At 40.9% G+C, this 26,496-nt stretch overlaps 1 protein-coding gene across 7 annotated transcripts in view; it reads right to left on the bottom strand.

The window, feature by feature from the left end:
• The window catches only part of HECW2 (HECT, C2 and WW domain containing E3 ubiquitin protein ligase 2), a 405,698-nt gene that overhangs the window by 29,281 nt on the left and 349,921 nt on the right, over positions 1 to 26,496 (bottom strand). For all 7 annotated transcript variants that reach the window (XM_063644845.1, XM_063644843.1, XM_063644847.1 and 4 more), the window contains 4 exons: positions 18,449 to 18,569; positions 16,827 to 16,940; positions 4,346 to 4,498; positions 2,011 to 2,109 (listed from right to left, as the gene is read on the bottom strand). In XM_063644845.1, the coding sequence (XP_063500915.1) occupies positions 2,011 to 2,109; positions 4,346 to 4,498; positions 16,827 to 16,940; positions 18,449 to 18,569 (487 nt within the window). The remainder of the gene's footprint in view (positions 1 to 2,010; positions 2,110 to 4,345; positions 4,499 to 16,826; positions 16,941 to 18,448; positions 18,570 to 26,496) is intronic.

The raw sequence follows: 26,496 nt of genomic DNA on the forward strand, positions 1-26,496 counted from the left end.
GAGGGTAGAGACCAATGAATAGACCCCTACAGTAATATAGCCAAAATAAGATAAGGGCTCTAACTAGGGCTGTGCTATTAAGGTTGGAGAGAAGAAGACGAATTTGAAAATCATTTAGGAGGCAAACATGTAGCAATCAGGAAATGGTTTTATTGGGGGAGTATAAAGAAGGATATATAAAATAGGGGTGACAAATGAACTCATGTCAAAACTAACTGTAATTAATTGCCGGGCTTGAGCACTATAAGTTAAAAAGATTTCTGAGGCCACAATGAGTTCAGTGGGAAAAAGTACCACAGGTGATTTGTGAACTCTACCCTGGGAATGATGGGGTAGAGTAGAGATGGGGAAGAGTAGAACATGTACTGTGTGTATTTGTCATCGCTGTTTAAGGGTGACTCCCAATTTCTGACCAAAGTGGCCTGAGAATAGTGGCACTATTAACTGTAACTGGGCATATGGGAGAAGGTATACTTTTAGGTAGGGAAACTTGATGAGCTTAGTCTTAACCATGTTGATTCTGAAGCCCTTGTAAGACATCCGAGTGGAGATATTTGGTGGACTGCTGACCATGTGAGGCTACACCTTAAGGGAGATCAAGACTGACAGTAAAGATTTGGGAGTCACAGGTGATAAGACAGGCGAAGAAATTCCCCCAGGAGAGCATACTGCGTGAGAAAATCAGGGGCCCGATGATAGAAGCTTCAGGTACACCAAGACTTTAGGGCAAATCAGAAGAGGGGCTCATGAAGGGACAGAAAAGTTAAAAAAAAAAAAGAACCTGCAAAGTACAGTGTCATAGATGCCAGCTTCGAAGGAAAGACACAGGAATAAATGGTGGTGGGTGTGGGTGGTACACAGTGTCAGAAGCAGCAGCATGATCCAATAAGATACGGATGCATCAGTATTCTTTAAATGCCTCCCCAGGTTTTCTGGTGGGAAAGAAACCAGGCTGAAGTGTGCTGAGGGTGTGAATTTGAGGTAAGTATAGACAGTCAGTACAGACTAGTCTTTCAGGAAGCTCAAATGAGAAGATATGAGACAAGGCAATGAAATGGGAAGATGCAAAGTGGGCCACAAAGAACCAAAGAGACGGAAAATGGCACCTGTTCCCCAGTGCTAAAGCTGTGAAGACACTGAAAGAGAGGAAGGCAAAAGTCTTTCTACTGACCCTCCCAAGGGCCCACAAGAAGCATTTTGTTTGCTTTCATTTGAGGTCTAGGCTTCCATTTAACAGTAAGCAAGTGCATGGCCTCAGTTAGGGTATGAGTTGGACAGAGCCAAGTAATAATTCAGTGCATTCTCATCGCAAATTTGAGCTACTACCCCACAGACAGTTGCCTTCTGTTCAGCCTTGTAAATGGCTGCTGATTATAGGACAGAAACAATTAGCCCTACATTCTACAATAATTACAATCTTTCATTAACAATGAAGAAAAAGTTCTGTGAATGCTGAATTTTCATTTTCCATAATAAATTACTAAGGGCATAGAGAAAGTTTAAGAAACATATGGCACTGTCCACCCCTGACAAACAAATAAAAAATAAAACCAAAACAAAGGAAAATGAAGATTTGAACAAGGAGTAAGCATTTGAAAATCTGCATCAAGCCAAATATAAAATGTATCTCATAAAGGAAAGGGGGCTGTGAGTCACTAAGACTAACCCACAACTATTCTATTAATAATCTGCGTTAATACCACAGGAATTCCAGGGCTGTGTTTGAAGTACAATTGTTTTAAAGAAACACATGCTGCAACAAATGAGAATAAATTTTGGGGGGTAGAGCAAAACTAAAACTCTGGGGGCTAAATAGGTCAGAGGCAGGAAAAACACAGTAATCATATTTGAAATTGCATTAGTTTCAGAAATCTAAACCACTATTAGGTTTAATAACAACAGATTTGAGATTGTGAACAGATAAACAATGACTTTGACAGAAGAATTTTTTCAAAAAAGTAAATACTGCATTTTACATGCTAATTATGCAAGCAATAAAAATATTCTTACATTCTGAGAAGAGCCTTATAAAAGGGCCGTGTGAAGAAGGCATCCAACAAATACTGGTGTATTAGTGCAAGACCAAGGATCCTACCACTGAATCGGAACCTGTGAAGGAAATGCATGAGATGGCTTACATGTCATGGAGCAGTTTCTAGGTGGTTCCATATGCTTTCTAGAATGCCTTCCAGCGCTAACCATCTAAATTTTTCCAATATTAATTGCCTACTAGGTCGTGAGAATTTGTATGCACCATGGGCTGTGTCTTCATCAGGCCAGTGATACAGTTTGTATACTTGTCCCTGCCCAAATGTCATGTTGAATTGCAATCCCCATTGCTGGGGGTGGGGCCTGGTGGGAGGTGTTTGGATCATGGAGGCTGATCCCTTATGGCTTGGTGCTATCTTCGTGATAGTGAGTTCTCATGAAATCTGGTCATATAAAAGTGTGTGGCACCTCCCTCCAACACACTCTGTCTCTCTCTCTCTCTCTCCTGCTTTTGTCATATGATGTGCCTGCTTCCTCTTTGCCTTCCACCATGATTAAAAAAGCTCCCTGAGACCATCCCCAAAGCCCAGTGATTTGTGTGCTACGCTTCCTGTACAGCCTGCAGAATCATGAGCCAATTAAACCTCTTTTCTTTATAAATTACCAGTCTCAGGTGTTTTCTTTATAGCAATGCAAGAATGGGCTAATACAGCCAGTAATTCATACCTACTTGCTGAAGAATCGGTTTCACTCATATTTAGAGACCCTGCTCCACCTTCACTCCATATCAACAATGTAGCACCCCACATTCATGAATCCCCTGTGAGCATTTCAGTGACATTTCCCCAAACCACTTCTAAGAGATGTTGACAGATGAGACCTCTGGAGATGGGGAAAATGCTATTCCCTCCTAGTGTGTATGCATGAATATTAGCAGGATTTCTCTAATACAAACTCAGTAGCAATTCGCTTCTGAGGAAAGGCCCAGTCTCAGATCAAGAAAGTTCCTATCCCTATTCTCTCTCAAGCCCCATTCCTGATATTTTCACCACTCAAGAATTGTGCACATGGACGTTTGGGGGAGTTTCCTTCTGGGACATTCTGTTCTCTAAAATTTCAAGGCTCAATTCTATTCTGAATCACTTTGGAAATTTTATTAAATATATTTTTTATGACTGGATTTGCTGCCTAAGATGTAAACTTACTTTCTTTTTCAAAAGGATTCAAGTTTCTAGCTCTTTGAAAGTCTGATGCCTTCCAAAAGTATAAATCCATACTGAGATTCGTACTGTAAGTTTGTAATTTTAGTATTAGGCAGCCATTTTAAGAACAATGTCCAGCAGTATGGTTCCTCTTTATTTCCATTTATTTAGCACAACTGTAATAGCCACAGTTAGAAGAAGGACTTCAAATTGCAGCTAAACAGAAGTTAGTTTGAAGAGTAAGTCCTAAAAGATAACGCCCTCCACCCACCAATATTAATCTCATGATTCAAATAAGCTTTTTCCATGAATCCTGCTCATATTCTCTCCTTTGTTGCTGTCAGGGAAAATGAACGGGAACAAGCAAACAGGGGTTGTACAAATATTTGAAGTGTATAAATGCAGAGATTTTAAAAAGATGTAAGGACATTTGGAAAGAGTGCAATTTGGGATTTTCAGCATAAATAATCTTCAGATGGGAATCCTAAATCAGTTTCCTTGATTTTGTGTGAGAAATTAGGAAAGAGGGAGGCAACACCTGGTTACAAACTTCAAATGGCTAATACAGTAAGTGGCCACTGCTTGTGACTCCCCACTCCTGCCCTTCTACCATCAATGCCCCCAAGTCACCCCACCAGCCCCACTGCCCCCTAGAGCACCATCATTGCCAAAGTTGAGAGTCAGAGCCCCAGCCAGAGTTCCAGCTGCCCTGTCTCCTCCTCCCATGGCAGCCACTTCCCCAAGGGCTGCTCTAGAAGCTGTCTGATCTCTGGGTCAGGCCCTTCCCCTCCTCACCCCCACCTCAGCTTAGAGCTCATAGGCACCCAAAGGTACAGTGAGGAATATAGGGATCTCACCAGGAACTCATCATCTCTTTCTTGCAATGGGAAATACCTTTTGAAGTCTACCCAACCCACTTAAATTGATCTTATGGAACAGATCAATTCCCAGCTATCAACAGATCTAGTCCTAGCTTGGAGACTGCCTATATATTTAAATTTGACAATAAAAACAAGAGTCAAAATGAGGTATTTAACTGAAAATATGATTTTGCCCAAGGGAAAAAATGTTTGAATATTTAAATGTGGGTTCTATAAAAAAACTAGTAACATAGAAAATCACCTGAAGAAAAGTGTTGGGGAAAAAATACTTACCATTCATGGTGATTGTCTACAAAAGCAGACATAGGACTTATTTGTACTGTGTATGTGTCATTGGCTGAATATTCAAATAAGCCATAATATGGGTTAAAGAGTTCTCTGGATACCAGGAAGAAAAACTCTCTGGAAGGCCCACTGTAATCCAGTCTGTAACAAAAATCCACAAAAAGAATAATCTGTTACTTTTTTTCTAGATATTGGGCAGTTTTTCTCCAGAGCTCAAGTTTCCATAGGATGCTCAGTACAAATCTAATTGTCCACATGCCAGAGCTGTCCAAAACAAACTGAATGATCATAGTTTCTGATCTCATTGTGTCTTGACCCAGATTAGTAAAGTGGACATTTATGTGGAGCATACCTAAAACTAAGCCACACATCATACAACAGGCATACAATAGGCAATATTCTAATACATACAATAGGCAATATGCTAATATTTTGATTATAGAAATATGTATAAAGAGGTAAATCTTTCAAATGTCAGGAGCAAGCTTATACAAGAAGGGAGCACAATGAGAAAGCTTTATTTAAACAGGGTAGAACCAGGGGGAATAAGTTACATATGCTCACAGGACATGGAGTCCTCATGGATGTCTGAAACATTTTTAAATGGGAGAAGAAAGATACTTCTGTGAATTCGAGATAAGACATTACAGATACAAGTCCCCTTAGGGAGACCAGTAGCAAAAAATGGAGCGATAGAGTGCAAATGTTTTAAATGATAAAACACCAAGGAAAACTACAGACAAGAAAAATGAGGGTGCCTAAAGCTTCCTAAGGAAGGCATTTGGAGAAGGAGGCTGAAACTCTAACACCTAAGCTATAGTATAAATTCTGCTTTACTCACAAAGATGTCAGGGTCAAATTGAAGTGTAAGAAAAGATTGTGTTAGGTCTGAGGAATGACAAGTGGCCAAAAATGACAAGAGTAAAAAATGCAAAGTAAGGAGGAGTTTGCAGTAAAGCAATGTGATGTGCTAAATTTAAAATGAAAAATATAAAGTACATCGACCCTATGATAAAAAGTATACACGTGGGCTCAAAGATAGGGAAGGAATGCTGAAAAAGGAATGAAGGCAACTGAGAAGCTGGGGTGGAGAAGGGATTGTGAAAGCCTTTTCTTCTCCTTCTTCCTCTTTTCTCCCTCTATCTTATTTTTTCTTCTTTTTGAATTTTTTTCTGTGGGCATCATTGCCTTTTTTTAATGAAAAAAATATCTGAGTCTTGTTCAGTGATAGGATTGTGTGAAGGAGAAAAACCAGATCCTAGGCAGGGCATGTTGGCTCATGCCTGTAATCCCAGCACTTTGGGAAGCCAAGGCGGGAAGATCCATTGAGTCAAGGAGTTTGAGATAAGCCTGGGCAAGGAGTTTGAGACAGTGACACAGTGAGACCCCTGTCTCTACAAAAAATAAGAAAAAATTAGCCAGGTACAGTGGCATGTGCCAGTAGTCCCAGCTACTTGGGAGGCTGAGGCAGGAGCATCTCTTGAGCCCAAGAGTTTGAGGCTGCATGAGCTACGATCAAGCCACTGCACTCCAGCCTGGGTAATGGAGAAAGAGCAGCAGCAACAAAAAGGATCCTATAGGCAGAAGATAAATAAAAATGGTTTACACAGAACAGACTTCAACTATTCATACTACTTTCACAATTTTTGTTACATCTGAATATATACGTACTATTATTAATATTTTTCGTTAAATCAACTTTAAATCTATTTGCTTTTTTAATAGAACTTTGTCTTACACAATCTTTATAAAGTTTTGGTGTGCTAGCTCTATTGTTTCCCAATATACCTTAAAATGAATACATGAATATTAAAATAAAAAACGTCAGTCTCTGTAGTAGCTAAAATCCTTCAACACATCACCAGTGGTATTAAAATCCTCACACCCATACTGTGCTCACAGGGAAGCTATGTGTAAAGAAAAATGTGAACAGCAGACTCCCAGAGCCAAAGAGGCTGTAGGTGACACGATGGACCTGCCCTCTGGGGCAGCTGAATATAACTTGCTAACCGGTGGCTCCCAGGATCTGTGGGACTACCCTCAGGTTACTCTGAGGACTCCCAAAGCAGTACCCTGGCTGCCTCCTCAGTGCAGGGATGCACAGACTACCTGTCCCTCCTTATGTTGTGACGAAGGCAGCCTTTGTGGCTTCCTCCCACTGACCTACTTGTGGCCTGTGATGCCGCCAGGAACAAGTAGAATATTTCTTCCACTTGAACGTTCTTCACATACTCAGAAGCTTTCTTTCAACAAAAGTCTGTGTGCTGATTACATATGGGGTGCTAATCTAGATCCTAAAGATGTAAAACATTTTCAAAGTCATTTTCCATCGGAACTTTAGGTTTAGCAGTTTCCGTCTCCTGGTCTCTGCCTCCTTGTCTCCCTTTCCCACTCCTGAGCATGGCCACTTTCTTCAACCTTCTCTCAGGGCAGGGGTGAGAATTCCTTCTCTACCCTGGTGGCAGTAAAGACTTGATGGTAACACTCCAGGTGAGGTCTTCTCAGCACAGAGCTTAGAAAGTCCTCGACACTTTTCTCTGGCAACGCAGGTTAAACTTATCCTGCCTTTGGGGCAACCACTTCACTTTGTTGACTTGTAAGGTGCTACTCGTCAGCTAAAGCCCCAAACCTTTCATCTAAACTGCTTTATCCCAGGACTCTCCCATCCTGTCTGCATGTAGCTGCATCTTCTAAAAGCCTTAGTATGGCCGGGTGCCATGGCTCACGCCTGTAATCCCAGCACTTTGGGAGGCTAAGGCAGGCAGATCATGAGGTCAGGAGATTGAGACCATCCTGGCCAACATGGTGAAACTCCGTCTCTACTAACAAATACAAAAAATTAGCTGGGCGTGGTGGCACGTGCTTGTAATCCCAGCTACTCAAGAGGCTGAGGCAGGAGAATCACTTGAACCAGGGAGTCAGAGGTTGCAGATTGTGTCTCTGCACTCTAGCCTGGTGACAGAGCAGGACTCCATCTCAAAAAAAAAAAAAAAAAAAGCCTTAGTATTAGACAATACTTTTCCCTACTAAAATTTCACTTTTTGAGACTTAGTCCCCTGTGTCTTTTAGAAACAGAGCATGCCAGTGGTCAAAGTCATCTTAGAAGTCATTTTGTCCAATGCCATCATTTTATAGAGACGACTAAGGCCGAAAGAGATCACTGACTTGTATCACATGAAAACTGCAAATGGAAGAACCAGCAGGCCTTGGGGTCTACAGGCAGGTGCCCTGACCCCAAGTTTAATGCTTATTACTTCTTACAGCCTACCCTTCAGTCAATTTTAAATGTTCATCAAGACTAAAAAAATAGAGGTAGCGGTTGGCAAACCTGCAGGTCCAATCTGCCCCGCCCTCTGGTTTGTAAATAAAGTTTTACTGGAACACAGCTGTGCCCATTTATGTATTGATGTTGTCTGCTTTCCTGCTACAAGGGCAGAGTTGAGTAGGTGCCACAGAGAAGGTTTGACTGGTGAAATCCCAAATATTTACTACCTAGCCCTTTACAGGAAAATTTTGCTAATCTCTGTTACAAAAGAAAGAAAATAGGAGGAAAATACTACTTGTTAAAATATCTAGCTTATGGGCAGGGGCAGTGGCTCATGCCTGTAATCCCAGCACTTTGGGAGGCTGAGGCAGACGGATCACAAGGTCAGGACATCGAAACCATCCTGGCTAACATGGTGAAACCCTGTCTGTACTAAAAATACAAAAAATTAGCAGGGTGTGGTGGTGGGCACCTGTAGTCCCAGCTACGTGGGAGGCTGAGGCAGGAGAATGGTGTGAACCCAGGAGGCGGAGCTTGTGGTGAGCAGAGATCGCGCCACTGCACTCCAGCCTGGACGACGGTGCGAGAGACTTCGTATCAAAAAAAAAAAAAAAAAAAAAAATCTAGCTTACAATATCCTAGGGTGTATGCAACCTCAAGGAGTGGGTAGACTACTAAGTGTGAGGCACAGAGTGAGCACCAGTCAGCCATGGTCATTCTCTGTGAGGCTTTCAGTCACAAGCATACAATGGATAAGGTCAGAGGCAGCTGAAACATGAGGCAAATACTTCAGGAGTCAGTTTCTTACAGACAACTGGTAAAAGTAAAATGGGATTTTGCCTGCTTAAAATTAAACTGTGGCATTCAGTTAGAAGTATCGGGGTTTCTTTAAGCTTTAGCTCTGAGTATTTTAATAATACTGCACTTACAGAGTGCATTACAATTATCTGTCTATGTGCCTGCCTCCCCTATACATACATACTAGCCTATAACTACACTGGGGCAGGGACCACGTTTTATTCATTTTTATACCCGTACCTAGCGTGATACACAGTGGGGGCTCAATATATATTGTTGAATCAATCAAAGCATCTTTGATGCTTTCTAAAGAAAATCAACATTGCTTACGCTGTTATTTGGTATCTAGCAGATTTGCACATTTGCCTTTGAGTGGTATATTGATTCAATGACATGAGCAGGTTATACCAATCCCTGAAAGGTTGCTCAATTTGAAAACATTGTCAGAAATCATCAAGTAAATTATGCTTAGAAAGTTTAATATGTAATATCTTCTCATGTGGTAAAGTCTGCTAAAACAACAAAGACTGGCCTCACTGATTAGTTCCCTTTTTATGATGATAGCTGAATCTGGCTGGAGATGAGATGAATGTTCCCTGAGGAATTAAACTGAAAAGGAAAAGTCTTGTTTTCCCAAGCAAAAACAGAGCTAACAGTTAGTTCCTCTAGGAGAAAATGTATCTTCAACTGGTCAAGTTTTTATCTGCTGACTTTTAACTCTAGAAGCACTGGAGTCACCTCTAAAGCCAAAATAGTCTTAAATTTTGATTTGATTATAATCCAAAGCTTAGAACTGCCTATCTGAGAGCAGGTTGTAGATTACAATTTATAAATAAGCCTAGCTAGTTCAGTAAAACATGTCACAGCAGAGTACATCATGCCTTTGCTTCCTGTAATGTCTTAGTAACCTCTTTCATATAAATAGTTAATATGACTCATATCACAGGGATTGTCTGTTACATTCCTGTTTTGCCAGTTAGGTTGGTTCCACAGCTAAAGGCTTGGCACGGAAATATAAAAACTCTGGACAACGGGTGTGTAGCCGCACAACAGCTGCATCTGAGGGCATTTCCGAATAAGCACAGATGTCTCCAGGGTGGCCATGTAGTCTGGAGCCCCAAGTGCTGATAGAGCATTTTAAATATCATCACATGGCTGGGTTGGCACTCCACCCAAGTTGTCAGTGGCACCCAAAATTTGTTAAAATAACAAATTTTATTCTCCCATTCTTTATTCTCAACTAAGAATTACTGAAAACTAAGTATTCTAATGAAAGCAGACTATAAAATGAAAGAAGATGATGGCCTTGGGAAGTCACACCATTTCCTACAAGTTGGTTCAGGCACACATGGCCTACACACCTTCTGATTCACCCTCAGATATTTATAGGAGCAAGGTGTTAGTTCTTGAGCCAATTAAGAAAGCCTGGTAGGTGAGTAAGGAATTTTGATATGATAAACAAAGTCTTACCAGGTGCTACCAAACCAAAGCCTAGATACAGAAGCACCCTTCTTTAGAAAGGTTTGGGTAATTTAGGTTATCCTGCGAATGTCTCTTTTCGGAAGAAAAAAAAGGAACACCATAAAGTATACCTTGAAGCTTCACAGATTTCTGAGAAATTAATGACCAAGCTCAGGGCCTCAAACAGCTTCTAGTGAGGATCTGACCAGTCATATGTAAGAACTGGCTGGTTACTTTATAAGCAGAGACTGAAGAAAACTCTTTCAGATCTCATCCTCCCTAGTTGGTTTCATTTGCCTGTCTCAGGGGAGTTACAGAAAGCTCAAAATGAAGATATTACAGGAAGTTCTTAAACTCCCAAACTAAAACTGCTTGTACACATCTCCTCCCTAGTCAAAGTGTGGCTCTGCAAGACATGATTGATGTCATATTGATGGCACCTCACACATAATAAACTCATTCTTTCTTAAGAAAGGTGCCTTTTACAGGGTTGGCCATGGAGAAAAAGAGGTAGGGCAATCACAGTGTAAACCTCCTCTCTTTATCCAGGCCACTATTTCTTTAATGTTTTGGGTATTAAGAAATTAGTGGCCCCACGCCTTATCAGAACACAATAGTCTAATCCAGTTTTTTTTTTTTTTTTTTTAAAGAGACAGGGTGACAGGGTTTTGCTCTGTCACCCAGCCTGGAGTACAGTGGCACAATCGTAGCTCACTGTAACCTTGAGCTCCTGTGATCCTCCTGCTTCAGCCTCCCAAGTATCTAGGACTACAGGCACAAGCCATCACACTCAGCTAATTTTTTATTTTTTTTTTAAAGAAATGGGGTGTCACTGTGTTGCCCAATCTAGTCTGGAACTCCTCGCCTGAAGCAATCCTCCCACCTTGGCCTCCCAAAATGCTGGGATTATAGGTATGAGCCACCATGCCTAGCATCTAGGTAACTTTTTAAATCATATAATCTTTAGTTGCTAGGACTTTTAATTCAAAAGAAAATAATACACTGGATAATGTGTATTATAATAATAGAGCTGGAAAATATGTAGAATAATTCACTGGAGAATATGTAGTATTTCATTGACCTCAACCCTAGAGAAGCAACTTCTAAGTAGACTGATGCCCAGCAGAAATAGGCAACCCCTGCGTGCAATTTCACACCACATTCAGTCAAGATGACTCAGTTTTCAGCCACTCCACCACTGCTGATCTCCCTTCCCCACAACTTTGCAAAGGCAGGTAACCAGATTAAGTTGTGTGGAAATTTTCATGACTAAAGCAAAACCTCCAGCTCTAACCAAATTAAATCACCAGTTACAAGATAGGGCTTAGAAACTACCTACTTTTTGTAAAAAGCCAAAGCATAATATGAAATGTGATCTTAGTTGATGATGAACTAATCAACTAATGTATTTGTATTTATAGACTCTAGGACTATTTTTGTATTTTTTTTTTTTTTTTTTTTTGAGACGGAGTCTCACTCTGTTGCCCACGCTGGAGTGCAGTGGTGTCATCTCCGCTCACCGCAAGCTCCGCCTCCCGGGTTCAAGCGATTCTCCTGCCTCAGCCTCCCGAGAAGCTGGGACTACAGGTGCCCACCACCATGCCTGGCTAATTTTTTTGTATTTTTAGTAGAGACGGGGTTTCACCATGTGTTAGCCAGGATGGTCTCAATCTCCTGACCTTGTGATCTGCCCGCCTCAGCCTCCCAAGGTGCTGGGATTACAGGTGTGAGCCACTGTGCCTGGCCTTATTTTTGTATTTTTAAATTGAATACACACATCTCTAGTATTCTGGGGCTAATTCTACCTTGCCTGGAATTTGCAGCCATCCTGTAAATTTTTGACTATAAATTTTCCCATCATTTCTCTTGACTCAACTATTCTATTTTAGGAACAATTTATATATCACGTTTCAGACGTATGCAAATAATGAAAGTGGAGCTGAAATCTCTCTGCTCATTCACACCTTTTTTGGAGCACAGGTAGATGCATTATTCTTTTTTTTTTTTTTTTTTTTTTTTTTTTTTTTTTTTTTTTTTTTTTTTTTGAGATGGAGTCTCGCTCTGTCGCCCAGGCTGGAGTGCAGTGGCGCAATCCCGGCTCACTACAAGCTCCGCCTTCCAGGTTCACGCCATTCTCCTGCCTCAGCCTCTCCAGTAGCTGGGACTACAGGCGCCCGCCACCATGCCCAGCGAATTTTTTTTGTATTTTTAGTAGAGACGGGGTTTCACCACGTTAGCCAGGATGGTCTCGATCTTCTGACCTCGTGATCCGCTTGCTTTGGCCTCCCAAAGTGCTGGGATTACAGGCATGAGCCACTGTGCCTGGTTGATGCATTATTCTTTAAAATAAACTCCCTTTTCTTTATGCTTTAGCTAATCTACTGTAAATAAAGACCTTGATGGTGACAGGTAAAATATAATCACTGAAATGATATCAATATGAATTGCAAAGTATTATTCCCTCAGAGACAACACAGTTGACATAAGCAACACAAAATAATACTTTATATACACCAATGCCACTACTAATTTGGACTTCCCACAGAATTAACCCCATATATACACTTATTACTCTAATGACCTCAAGTGCAGACAGAGGTATATACATACCAAAATTTACCCTGGGGGCTGTCATTTATCAGATAACAAGGAAATAAGTTGTTCAGAGAAATATATCCTAAATCTCCCTGAATCCTGACTGTATATTTTCTTTTAATAAACGTTTTGTTTTAGAACAGGTTTTGACTTACAGAAAGATTGCAAAGATAAAACAGAGAGTTCTTGTATACCTCACACACAGATTAACATCTTACATTAGTATAGTACATTTGTTATAATTAATAAACCAATATTGATACACTATTATTAGGTAAAATCTATACTTTATCTACATTTCCTTAGTTTTTACCTAATGTCCCTTATCTGTTCCATGATCCCATACAGGAAACCACATTACATTTAATTGTCATGTCCCCCTCTTGGTTGTGACAGTTTCTCAGGCTCCTCTGGTCTTTGGCGACCTTAGGAGTATTAAAGAGTACTGGTGTCTTGTACAATGTCTCTCAGTTGGGATTTTGTCTAACATTTTTCTCATGGTTGGACTGGCATTATGTGTTTGGGAGGAAGACCACAGAGGTAAAGTGCCATCCTCATCGCATCATATCGAGGGTACATACTATCAACATGACTTGTGGCTATTGATGTTGACCTCGATCACCTGACTGCCATAGTGTTTGTCAGGTTTCTCTACTGTGAAGTTACTTTGTTCCCCCTCTTTCCATACTATACTATTTGGAATAAAGTTACTATGCACATTCCATGCCTAAGGAGTAGAGAGTTATGCTGATTGTATGGAAATATTCTGCAAAATAGACTTTTTCTTTTTTAGTGAAACCTTTCACCAACTACAACATAACAAAGTTTCAGTCTAATTGGGCCAAATTACATCATGTACCTACCCCAGGCCTACAGCAGTTTCTGAAGGGCATATTTTCTACTGTTTGCCTTAAACAAGTTGATATCTACCTAGAGAGCAGTGATTCTTTTTTTATAAATTGTTATTTTTTTTTATTTCAATAGATTTTTGGGGAACAGGTGGTGTTTGGTTATATGAATAAGTTCTTTAGTGGTGATTTCTCAGATTTTGGTGCACCATCACCTGAGCATTTTACACTGTATCCAATGTGTAGTCTTTTATCCTTTGCCACCCCCAACTCTTTCCCCCAAGTCCCAAAAGTTCAATGTATCATTCTTATGCTTTTGTGTCTTCATAGCTTAGCTCCTACATATGAGTGAGAATGTAAGATATTTGATTTTCCATTCTTGAGTTACTTCACTTAGAATAATGATCTCCAATTCCATCCAGGTTGCTGTGAATGTCATTATTTCATTCCTTTTTATGGTTGAGTAGTATTTCATGGTGTATATATATATACCACATTGGCTTTATCCACTCATTGATTGATTTGTTATAATTAATAAACCAATTTGCTATAATTAATAAACCAATACTGGGCTGGTTCCATATTTTGCAAAAGATATTTTTCTACTTTTCTATTCTTCTCCATTTATTTACGTATTCAACCATGTATTTATATCAGTATGGTTATTTATTTTATACTTTGGTTTATAATCCAATAGCCTTGTATTTATTTTGTTGCTCAAATTATCTCAGCTTTGTCCATTGGGACTCTTTCAGTTGGCTCCTGGGTTTTTTCAACATACCCCATGACTGGGATTTTTGAGGATTTCTTTAATCTCTGGCAGACACCAAAAGATACTTCGGGCTCCATCTTGTATATTTCCTGCTTAGTGTTAGAATCAGCCACTTCTCTAAAAACCTTGATTCTTTTTATCAAAGAATGGTATTAGAAACCAAGATCTGGGTGCCAGATACATGTGTTTTTAAATGCTCATTACTAGACCCAGACATGAAGAACTTACAAAATGATACATTTTGAGGGGATTAAAATTAGTAAAGAGAAAGTAACAGAAAACCTCCATACAGAACAAATTAGCTGGGCATGGTGGCGTGTGCCTGTAGTTTCAGCTACTCAGGAGGCTGAAGCAGGAGAATCACTTGAACCCAGGAGGCGGAGGCTGCAGTGAGCCAAGATCGTGCCACTGCACTCCAGCCTGGGTAACAGAGTTAGACTCTGTCTCAAAAAACAAAACAAAACAAAAAAAAACAGAAAACCTCCAGCTCCATTTTTATAGTTCAATGGAAAATTTGGGTAGCTTTTCCCTTTGGGTATGTATTATAATCCAGAAAAAAAGTTAGGGTTGTTCATTTTCATGTGATAGAGTCGATGTGTTTGAGAAGGTGGCAAAGGCTAAAAGCTCCTTACTTTTATGTAGCTCAGGTTTCTTTCTTTCTCTTTTTGTTTTTTTTTAGCTTTCTATTTTTCCAGCACAATTACGGTTTTCATCTCTCAAAAACAGCATATGTATCCTCAGTACCTCAATAGCAAATTAAAGTCTATATCTAATAATTTATGATACTGACCTAACAAAGTCATGAGTCCAGAAATCCAGCTTCAATAAACCATATGCAGAGTGAACAGATTAAGAGATTGTCCATGCTAACTGAGCTCACAGCTTAGAACATCCTCTCCCTTGTTTTCCCTCCGATGTCACAGGAAGGAGACAGGTGATGGAGGCAGGAAGCATTTGGACATCAATGTAATGTAAACAAATACAGAGGCATCAAGCCCCACTCACCCTGGACCTCCTCCTAGGAACTGATGTCATTAATCCAAACCATGAGGAGACTGCTTTAGGAAAACCAATCATGATAAACATCTGTTCTATTCAAACTTGAATATCAGTGCTTCCAAAGACTCTTCCCTAGATCTTTGAGATCTCAACAAACTCTGGTCCTACAATGAAGGGAGGCAGCTGGAGTTCTGGCAGAGGAAAAGTATTCTCATCCAAACCAGACTGATTATGTAAGGAAATACTTCGAATCTCATGCATACCGGTGATTAGGCTAACAACATTTGCCTTCATTTTCAGCTGTGCACCTTCATCTTTAAGCCAACTAACACAAGTGAGAAGTCCACTTATGCACATCAGCAATGAAAGGCTCAGGTCTCAGGCAAACTTCTGTACAAATTTTGTCATGTCATAGTGTGTTTGCACATACTACTTTACCTTAATGTAGGAATAGATGGGAGACTACACAGCAGTGCATGTGACAAGAGCGGAAGTTATCAGTCACTAGCTAGAATGGGCAAAATGTCCAGAGATAGGAAAAAAATTCAGATGGGCTAGAGTGCAGGAGTTTTGCTTAGGTCCCAGAGCTAGTCCAAGAGTACCAGATGAAAGACAAAGGGCCGGAGTTTGAATCCTGATTTTGCTATTCCCTAGTTCCATCAGCACAGGCAAACTATTTTATTTATTTATTTGTTTTTTGAGACGGAGTCTCGCTCTGTTGCCCATGCTGGAGTGAGGCAAATTATTTTATAGTTTGGAGACACTATTTCATCCACTGTGTACTGAATGGCTGAATTTGTTCAATATCACTAATATGATTCCATAATCTAATGTGCTTTATTCCCAGGCATGACTGAGGGGGATAGCCTTAAAATGATCCAAATCAACAAGAGCCACAGAGAACACAACCAGACAATTGTATGGTATTAAAAAAATTCCCTCTAGCGGCTGCTGAGTTATGAAGAAGATGTTGAGACTTGAACCCAGTCCTGAAATGAGGAAGAAGAAGGGGTCTGGGAGGGATGACGGCTGGCCTCTTCTGATGTGATGTGTAATAACAGTTATGTCTATTTGGGCACAACAGACACTGTGTAGGAGTCTTCCCTGCTTCATTTCCTAACCCTTATCTTGATGAGCACACTCATGGAAGAGTCATGGAAGGCAGGACTTGTTCGTTTATGTTAGGTAGTAATGTTGGTAGGTGTGCTGCCCTCCCAAGGGAAGAGAAAAACTGGAGGCAGAGAAATAAGAGCCAAGGCCTAAGAGTTACTTCTGTGGAGGCTTCTGGGTAGAACAGTAAGATTCTAATTCATGTTTCTGAAACTGAACTTATTTAATAGAGGAAGCACGTTCTCCCTAGCCCTGCAGGGCAGAAAATAAGATCACAGATCACAAAGGAATTGCATTTATGCAATTCCTTGTTTTTTTTCCTTGTAAATCCTTACTTTTTCCCTTTAAGAGAAAGAGAGGTCTGGAGAGAAGAAACTAAACTAGGCTTCTGTTCTCAAAAATGATCTAAAGCTACAAGTTTTTACTAAAGAATTTCTATGTCAAGTGATTTAAAAGCCAGAGGAGACCTTTAAAAGAAAAAAAGCCCAAAGGTTTAAGTGTATGAGAACAGCACTTCCTGCCAGAAGGATTTCCTGTTTCAGACAACCACAGCGACGTGGAGAAACATCCGCCTTGTGGCCACAGCCTATGTTCCACAGGCCACTTCTCTGTTCTACTCACCCTTCCTCCCCGACGAAGGTGACATACAGCTTATTTCTCTGCAGGTCTTTTCTGGAGTAGCCCATAATCTGATTAAAAGCATCTTCTAGTAAGTGATCTCTTCGGATAATTAACCTGTCCATAAAGAGACAATTTGGAAAATACGAATTATTACTACACTATTAAAGATAATTTACTTATCTTCCTAGAACATTTCCACTTGCCACAATTAACTAGGTAAGAAGAATGTTACTTAATATCATTACTGTCTGCAATAAAGTACACATTTGTCTTTAGTTCTTAATAGCATTAGCAAAAGTTATATGAGAGAATCATTGGTAAATACAGTACCCTACCTATGACCAGTGAAAACAACTGGAGAATCCTATCTAAATGGTCAAATCAGTTTATCCCAGGAAAAAAAGATCATAAAACAACACCACACACACACACACACACGTTTTGTTTAGTAAAGCAAGAACAACTCTATGAGGCAATGTTTTAAGCCTCAATGCACTTAGACAAGGAATTCAATTATTAAGTGCCCAGCAAGATGACTGTGAGAACCAAGAAGAAAAAAAAATTCTCAATGTCCTCCAAAGCAGAGGAGTTTCCAATTGTTAATTGTTACATTAAGTGAATCTTGACAGTCCCTAAGGGACAGATACAAATGAATGATGTGTGTGGCAGGTTAATCTACTTGTGATGGTGACAATTAAAGTCATCCTTCCATAGATATCAATTTGCTCTTAATGTAAATGGTAATGGGCAGAGAGATGATAGGGAGGCTGAATGCTTGACAGCTGGATCATCCCAGACCTTTGTAAGTTAAGTGTGAGAGAAGTAAAGCTCAGAGAAGTACGGTGTTTGGGCAGGCTGATGATTTTTTAGGGCAATGAAGGTGGAATTTAATCAAGCAAGCCTTCCTGTGCGTGGGGCAGTGAGCCGTGGGGCTGCTGTTGGTCTGGTCTCTGGACCCTCTCTCAGGCACCCAGGGTCACAGGGGTGCTCCAGTGGAGACCGTCCCTCCTCTGTCCTCTCTCAGTGGCAGACTGATCTCCAGTGGGGATGTGGGACAGGGGTGAAGGCAGGGAGGAGAGAAAGAAGGGTAAGTAGGGAATGGAAACAATTCTAGGCCAAACAACATGATAATGTTTCAGTTTCCCCATTTGAAAGGAGGAGGTGGATGAAGAAAGGCAGAAACAACATTCATGACATGTTCTGCTGTGAAGTTTGTTTCACAGAACTGAACAGAGCTGAGTACTATTCCTACACTCAGGTCAGTTCAGGAGACAGAAACTTGCAGTGGAGGACATTGGGATAGCTTTATAGCTAATGAATATACTATGCACCAACAAAGAGGTACTTTTCAGAGGAAAAAAATAAATCAGCCTTTTATTTTGCCTTTATTTTTACGTGAAAAGTAGCAGTGTCTTCAGTACTTGTTTTAAAATGTTAAGCTTAATCACGTTTCATTCCAGGACTATGTTTTAGATGATCCTATAATTTGCAAATGCCAAAATAATTCTGCCGACTAAAATGAAGGCTAGTCATCCCAAATCACAATCAATTTCCTAGAGGCCCAACTGTGCCCCCTCCTTTCACCATCTATACATGATGTGGTTTGTGTCACTTTGACTTACTTTAACTTCCCTGGGCCTTGTCCATATCCTTTAGTCTCTAACTTCCTGTAAAAGTTCCTCAGTTTGGCTTCGAAATCCCGCTTGTAAGGGGCTGGAGCCCGGGCATTGGCACGTTGGGTACCTGCAGCAAACCACAAAGAGAGGACAATCTGGATTTGTGCATTGTCCTTATGTTCATCACATCACCATGGACGAAAGCTATCACAATCAACAAGTCAAATGAGGAAACTGTCTTAACTTCTGCATTTTTGCTTTCTGCAAGTTGAAGGATATAACAAACCTCAACCAGGGTCTTAAGTGACGTCTTCTTTGTGGCATTTTGGGTGAGAATAAAAATTCTGTTTGAATAGTTACAATGGTGTCCATGTGTTTCTCAAGTATGTTCCCCTTTTCAGTCCAAACTAATATGAGTCAAACAGAGTTACTCATGTCTAGTAGTAACTGTTAGGATGAAATGTCTTTGCTTGCTGCTGAAATGATATCATGGCAATTAGACAGGAAGTTGCAATGGAAAGTACATGCTATATAAGTAAGTGGTACCAAGAGTGAGGTTTTAATCATTCACTCTAAATTCCTCACCAAAAAACTCCTCATGAAACTTTTTTTTTTTTTTTTTTGAGACGGAGTCTTACTCTGTCCCCCAGCAGGCTGGAGTGCAGTGGCACGATCTTGGCTCACTGCACCCACCCTCTGCCTCCCGGGTTCAAGTGATTCTCCTGTTTCAGCCTCCCAAATAGCTGAGATTACAGGTGCCTGCCACCATGCCCGGCTAATTTTTGTATTTTTAGTAGAGACAGGGTTTTGCCATGTTGGCCAGGCTGGCCTGGAACTCCTGACCTCAGGTGATCCACCCACCTCAGCCTCCCAAAGTGCTGGGATTACAGGCGTGAGTCACCGCGCCTGGCCTACAAAACTTCTTTTAGATATGCACTATCACCAAGAATGATTTTAGACACATAATTACATAAATTTCATATTGCAGGGTAAAATCTTAATATAACACATAATTGCAAAAGGCACCTGTCTCTGGGTTGCACAAAGAATAAATAATATTAATATTTATTGGATTCTTTTTTTTTTTTGAGATGGAGTTTCGCTCTTGTTGCCCAGGCTGGAGTGCAATGGCACAATCTCAGCTCACGGCAACCTCCACCTCCCGGGTTCAAGTGATTCTCCTGCCTCAGCCTACTGAGTAGCTGGGATTGCAGGCATGCGCCACTACACCCGACTAATTTTGTATTTTTAGTAGGGTCATGGTTTCTCCATGTTGGTCAGGCTGGTCTTGAACTCCTGACCTCAGGTAATCCACCTGCCTTGGCCTCCCAAAGTGCTGGGATTACGGTGTAAGCCACTGCGCCAGACCATTTATTGCATTCTTAATATGTGCCAAGTACTGAGAATATCTAGATTATATAAGGATATTTTATACGTTATTCAATGGTAATTATTACTAATAATATGTAAAAGTAACATTGCTTCTCTTCCCTTCTTTTTGACACGGAGTTTTGCTTGTTGCCCAGGCTGGAGTGCAATGGTGTGATCTCGGCTAACCCAACCTGTCTCCTGAGTTCAAGCGATTCTCCTGCCTCAGCCTCCCGAGTAGCTGGGACTACAGTCTTGCACCTCCACGCCCAGTTAATTTTGTATTTTTAGTAGGGATGTGGTTTTTCCATGTTGGTCAGGCTGGTCTCGAACTCCTGACCTCAGGTGATCCGCCCACCTCAGCCTTCCAAAGTGCTGGGATTACAGGCGTGAGCCACCATGCCCAGCCAATTGTTCCTCTTTCCATAGAAAAATCTGGTTTTGTGTCACTGGGTGACACAAGTAGCAGGCTGGGATAGAAAACTGATGATGAATATGGAAATCAGACACAGAGCCATGACAAAAACACTGGATATTTCCACTAAATATTTCCCAACCAATGAAAGAAACCAGAAAACAAAAGCTGGGAAGTCTTGTTCATTACATACCATGTAAGTTCATTAAAAATTTCTTTAACAAATGGGTGAACTAAATAGTTGTTATTCATTGGGAATACTATGTTAGGTTCACCAATGGATGTCCAAAATGAGTAAGGTGGGGTTGCTGGAGTGGGGTGGGGAAACAGAAATAAAACATCAAACAATTAGAGAATAATTAAGTCCTGAACTAGGTGGTATACAGACTAGAAAGCAGAGGGAACAAAGGTGTACCCCTGGGGCTATACCTAGTCCTATAGATCCCGGTTGCTTGCCCCATAATCTTTTTTGAATATTTTAAATTAATTGCCAACATTTACGAATTAAATTTCAAATTAAAAAATTCCAGATTTTTCTCTTGAAAATTATTTGGGGAATCTTGCAATGACTGGCTTGCATTTCCTTGGGGATCCAGCAGGCAGCTGCAGCTACTCTGTTAGACGAGGCATGCGCTCACCACTCTGTGGGAGCCACTCAATGACACGGCTGCCTGCTCCCCGACCCCCGCAAGCATTTGTTAAGATCAGTGTTATACAAAAGTAATAGTAATGTTATAAAAAAGAAATGAGTATAAGTAGAGATCAAAGTGGAAAAGGCTTTAGGGAGGAAGCTTAATTGGAACCACACCTTGCAAAAGAAGGAGAATTTATATCCTATACTGGAACAGAGCAGCAAGAGCTGGCATGAGCACTGCATGTGTGTTCAGAAGATGCCGAGAGAACCAAGCTAGCCTACAGTGGAGGAGGAGTGCTGGGAGTAAATGGGAAATGAAATTGATCAGAAGGGTTGGAGCCCAATTATGACAAGAATTTTTAAAACCCAGCAGAGGAGTTTGGGCATGATGCAGTGTACAGTGCCTTTATAGGTTCTTGAGCAGAAGAATAACATACAAGTGGTGTTTTATTTAAGAAATTATTTTCAGAGTGTGTTGAGTAAATTAAGGGTGGGCAAGAGGAAAGAGCCCCAGTTAGGAGTTGTTGCAGTAATTGAAGCCTGAGGGGATAAGGACTAGACTGGAGTGAGTGACTCAGAGAAACATCTACAATGTGAAATATGCACTGGGAAAATAATGGGTAAGCAAAGAAGAAGAATGGGAAGAATGATGATAATATAAAGTGTATTTAAACAATAACAACAGGTCTTACTTGTTAAGCGCCTGCTATACACTACAGATGATGCACATTACACAGGGGATCTTGAGAAATCCTCACAAGTCTACGAAGCGGGTATTACTAGGACCATCACACACCACTTTGCAACTAAGGAAAATGAAGGTGCAGTTTCCTGTCCAAGTCATATTCCAGTGACAGTAGATTTGGGAATTGAGCGAAGTCTATCTACCTGATGCTATGAAGAGTGTGGGAAGTGATGCAGGTGGACAAGGGCATGTGAAACTTTATACATATTGACTTGGATATGACAGCTAACCAAATGCCCTAGAGACTGAAAAATACAGGGCTGGAATCGGGGTGAGAGCTCAGGGTCACACGCGTGGATGAGCTGAGTTAGTGTGTTTATGGCACTTTATGCAGTGACTATTGCGTAAGAGATCCCACATAAGTGTTAGCTGTTGTTATCTATATAGAGGTGAACACTAAAGACTGGGAAATGAATTGAGATTTTACTAATGAATTTGTACAAAACTGGCTATTGACCAATAATCTGTCTGGAGATCTGTTTGTATAGTTAGGCAAAGAGCTGAGTTATGTCATAAAGCAAGCAAATAAACTTGACTTTAAAGATCTGAGAAGCAGAAGAGACTCCTAGGCAGGGGTTCTCAATCTTGATGCACATTAGAATCACTTAGGAAGCTTTTAAAAATTCCAATGTTCAGGTCACACCCAAGATGCATTACAACAAAATGTGTAAAGAGGCCGGGCGCGGTGGCTCAAGCCTGAAATCCCAGCACTTTGGGAGGCGGAGGCCGGCGGATCACGAGGTCAGGAGATCGAGACCATCCTGGCTAACACGGTGAAACCCCCGTCTCTACTAAAAATACAAAAAATTAGCCGGGCGTGTTGGCGGGCGCCTGTAGTCCCAGCTACTCGGGAGGCTGAGGCAGGAGAATGGCGTGAACCCGGGAGGCGGAGCTTGCAGTGAGCCAAGATCGCGCCACTGCACTCCAGCCTGGGGGAAAGAGAAAGACTCCGTCTCAAAAAAAAAAAAAAAAAAAAAAAAAATGTGTAAAGACCCAGAATGTGGGGGTGGGGTGGGACCCAGGCATGAGTGTTAAGTATAGCTGTCCAGATGATTCCAATGTGTAGCTATGGCTGAGAACCACTATTCCCTTAGAGGAAGGTCAAACATCACCGTGAAACACATGGGCAGCATCCAGGGACTAACACAGGGCAAATATTTCCTGTGTACCGAAAGGCATCATTTGCAACATGAAGGAACATTATCTCCATGAACACAAGGCTGCTCTCCTAGATGAATGAGGGATAGGACCATGTAGTTCAAGTCCACTCAGGGGTGGCACAATCAAAGTGTCAGTGCTCCAGTCTGAGAAACTACAGACTAGAAAACCCTGACAGGGCAGAACGCAGCTGTAATGAATCTACTTTCAAGAGCAAAATCATTGATAAGAGAGAGAAAAATGAAGAACAAAGAACTGAATGAAAATCTTTTAAGACACATGAAAAACTGTTTTTTTTTTTTAGATGGAGTCTCACTCTGTCGCCCAGGCTGGAGTGCAGTGGTACGATCTCGGGCACTGCAAGCAAGCTCCACCTCCCAGGTTCACGCCATTCTCCTGCCTCAGCCTCCAGAGTAGCTGGGACTATAGGCGCCTGCCACCACACCCAGTTAATTTTTTTGTATTTTTTTAGTAGAGACGGGGTTTCACCCTGTTAGCCAGGATGAGCTCGATCTCCTGACCTCATGATCCACCCCCCTCAGCCTCCCAAAGTGCTGGGATTACAGGCATGAGCCACTGTGCCTGGCCAAGAAACATGTTTTTTTAAGAGCTGATTACTTTAAAAAACAGCACAGACACTAACTACTCCTATATAATTTGAGATGCTTAAAAGGACGTGGGAAATCCCATAATGCATTCCATCAATATCAATACAGACACAATAAAAATTAGCTCTGATTCTGTTTATACTCTAGGTAAAGGGATTTAATTATAAAAACTCTGAGACAGCAATTGTTAAATGCAAAAATTCTTTTGCTCATAGTTCCATTATGAAAGAAGTCATTTACACATTATTTCATTTTAAAATTATAGTAAATTGGCCGGGTACAGTGGCTCACGCCTGTAATCCCATCACTTTGGGAGGCCGAGGTGGGTGGATCATGAGGTCAGGAGATCGAGACCATCCTGGCCAACATGGTGAAACCCTGTCTCTACTAAAAATACAAAAATTAGCTGGGTGTGCTTGTAGTCCCAGCTACTTGGGGGGCTGAGGCAGGAGAATCACTTGAACCCGGGAGGTGGAGGTTGCAGTGAGCCGACATCGCAACACTGCACTCCAGCCTGGCAACAGAGTGAGGCTCCGTAGTCTCAAAATAAATAAATAAATAAATAAAATTACAGTAAATTATGCTGCTGGCCTTTGTCAAATTCTCAATACAAGTGAGGTATAATTGCCAAGAAATTCCAGAGCAGGAATGATGTTACTTCCACTTTGGAAATATAAAATGTTCTTGGAAGATTGAGCTAATAAAATTGTATGAGAACTACAATTATAAGTGAAGTTCTAGGTTATAATACTTTATAGACAGAGGAATTTTATGGTCTTTACAGTCTTAAAGAAAATCAGGTACAAAAGATCAATGTTATATCTAGAAAGTGATCAAATGAAGGGCTGACTTCATGGATAGTCAGCATTTTGCTAATACTGTGCAGGAAAAAATTTCAGTAACAGATACTAGGGAGTTTTTGCTTTGTCATTGCTGGGCAGGTCTAAAGAACTTCTATATTGTGTTACCCTATTTTCATATACTGTTACAAAATTGCATAATCATATACAAACTAAAGAATTCTATCTGACAAAATATTTCAGAAGACACTAGAAATAGCTTGGCATCCAACTCCCGGGCAGTCTCAGTCTTTTTTGATTCTGGGTGTGTGACCCAGAACTTGGATTGTTCTGATGACTAGCACTGGTTCTCCATATTGGACAGGGGCTGGATCTTAGCCTGATCCAGCATGGCTCCATGCCTCTCTGTCCTGGGACGGCTCAGATGCTCACCTCTTTCCTGGTTCACTTTCAAAAAATCCCTATGACATTTAAAACAAATGCCCTGTGAGTGAATGAAAACAAAACATCAAGCACTACAATAATTTCTGGAAGGCTCCATCTTCTGGAACATAGCTCAACACTGGAACTTAAGAAAAAACACGTCCAAATCCCTGGCACAAAGCACAAGCACTGAAAACCTGGCATTTCTGCTTTATTCTCTGAGTAGTAAAAGGCCCTCAAGTCATTTCTTAGAGCTTGCTGACGCTCATGTACATACCATTTATTGAAAATAACTTAATGCTCTGACTTCTCAAACCTTGACAGAGATCTTGGCAGGGAAGTTATTTATTAAAGGGAAATGTGAAGGGTCTGGCAATAGCAGGCACCCTCTGACAGCTCTATGGGTGAGGACAAGGGAGACTAACAACAACAAAAAGTTAAGTCTCTATACTATGAGACAGACAGTGTCTGGGACTTTCTTTTGGTCTCTGGGATCACAACTTCCCCATCCCTACCCACCCAGGGAGCATCCCTCATTTGTGCAATTTGGTTCCTAGATCATCTTTGTAGGGCTGAGTCAAGGGAAGGGATCAAACACCTTTTCTAAAAACAACTCTAAAGCTACTTCAGGGACTGTAGGAAAGGTGGGGAAAGGGAGAGGGACAGATGGGAGAGAGACAGACACACACACACACACACACACATACACACACGCAGAGAGAGAGAGAGAGAGAGACACAGAGAGGAATAGAGAGGGAGGAAGGAAGAAAAGGAGAGAGAGTGAGCAGAGAAGAGGAACTGTTTGTGAAAAGAGAAGATGACATAAACAGCTGGTAAAATGCTAAGACTTTGTGGTGGGAGAAAGAAAACGAAGATCATTAAGGGTACACAGTGTGGTGGGAGAAATAATTCCCTCTCACAACCCATCCCCTCAAGACAACCAGTAGTAAAGACCCACAATGCTCTTCTGTGCTTTCTGAGTGTTTTACTTCTGTTGAAGGTGACTTTCTACTGGTGCTAGTTTCCAGGGAGTCCAGCTCTAGTCAAGTAACAAGAGCTCTGCATTATGATTCATAGGCACAATGATCCCCCCCCAATCATGAAATATCCTCAATGTGCTGTGTACAGGAAAGTAAAGAGAAATATAATATATTTATGAAAGAGTTTCAGCAAATAGGGGGTTAAACAAATTCTCATACAGTTAAAATCATAGCTTTGGTTACCTGGAAAATCCACATAAGAGAGCACATCTCCAATAATGTCAGATAAATTAGGTGTTATTGCATTTAATTTCCTAGAAATGTGCAGCTTAAATAAACTTCTGGGTCCCATATTTGGCATAATAAGCCACATAGTGTTTGGAAAGATCTTTTCCTTCTGGCATCACTGAGGTTGGGATTGGCATTATAATGGTCCTAGAAAAACAAACCTTCACATTCCAAAATTTTGACAAATTTTGGTGAGCACTCTAACAGCTGCAAAAAGCAGTGAGTCAAAGTTTCCAAAGCCCCTCTCTCTTCTGCACTTGAAAATATATGTCAATGTGCTTGGAATGAGGAAAAGCGGGGAAAGTTTACCAGGTTCCTAGGAATTCTCAATGAAGATCATTAAAATTTATTACTGTCATAATTTTCATGATATTATTCTCACACCACTAAAAGGGGTGAAATTATAGTCACAAGGAGGATCAGACCACTTAAAAAAAATCTGTTTGAAATGTTGGTTTCACAAAACCTTCAGGAATCTTGGTAGAAGGAGAAGCTATTTTATTCAAAGAAACAGAAGATTCCTCCAGAGGGGAAATGAGGTTAGGTAGTCCTGCCCTGGTATCATGTGGAATTTGTTATAGTGACTTCCATTGATATCAGGCTGTACAACCCAGTTTCAAGATCAAACAAAGCCC

Source organism: Symphalangus syndactylus, chromosome 8 (assembly GCF_028878055.3).
Source record: "Symphalangus syndactylus isolate Jambi chromosome 8, NHGRI_mSymSyn1-v2.1_pri, whole genome shotgun sequence".
In the NCBI taxonomy this organism is placed as follows: domain Eukaryota; kingdom Metazoa; phylum Chordata; class Mammalia; order Primates; family Hylobatidae; genus Symphalangus; species Symphalangus syndactylus.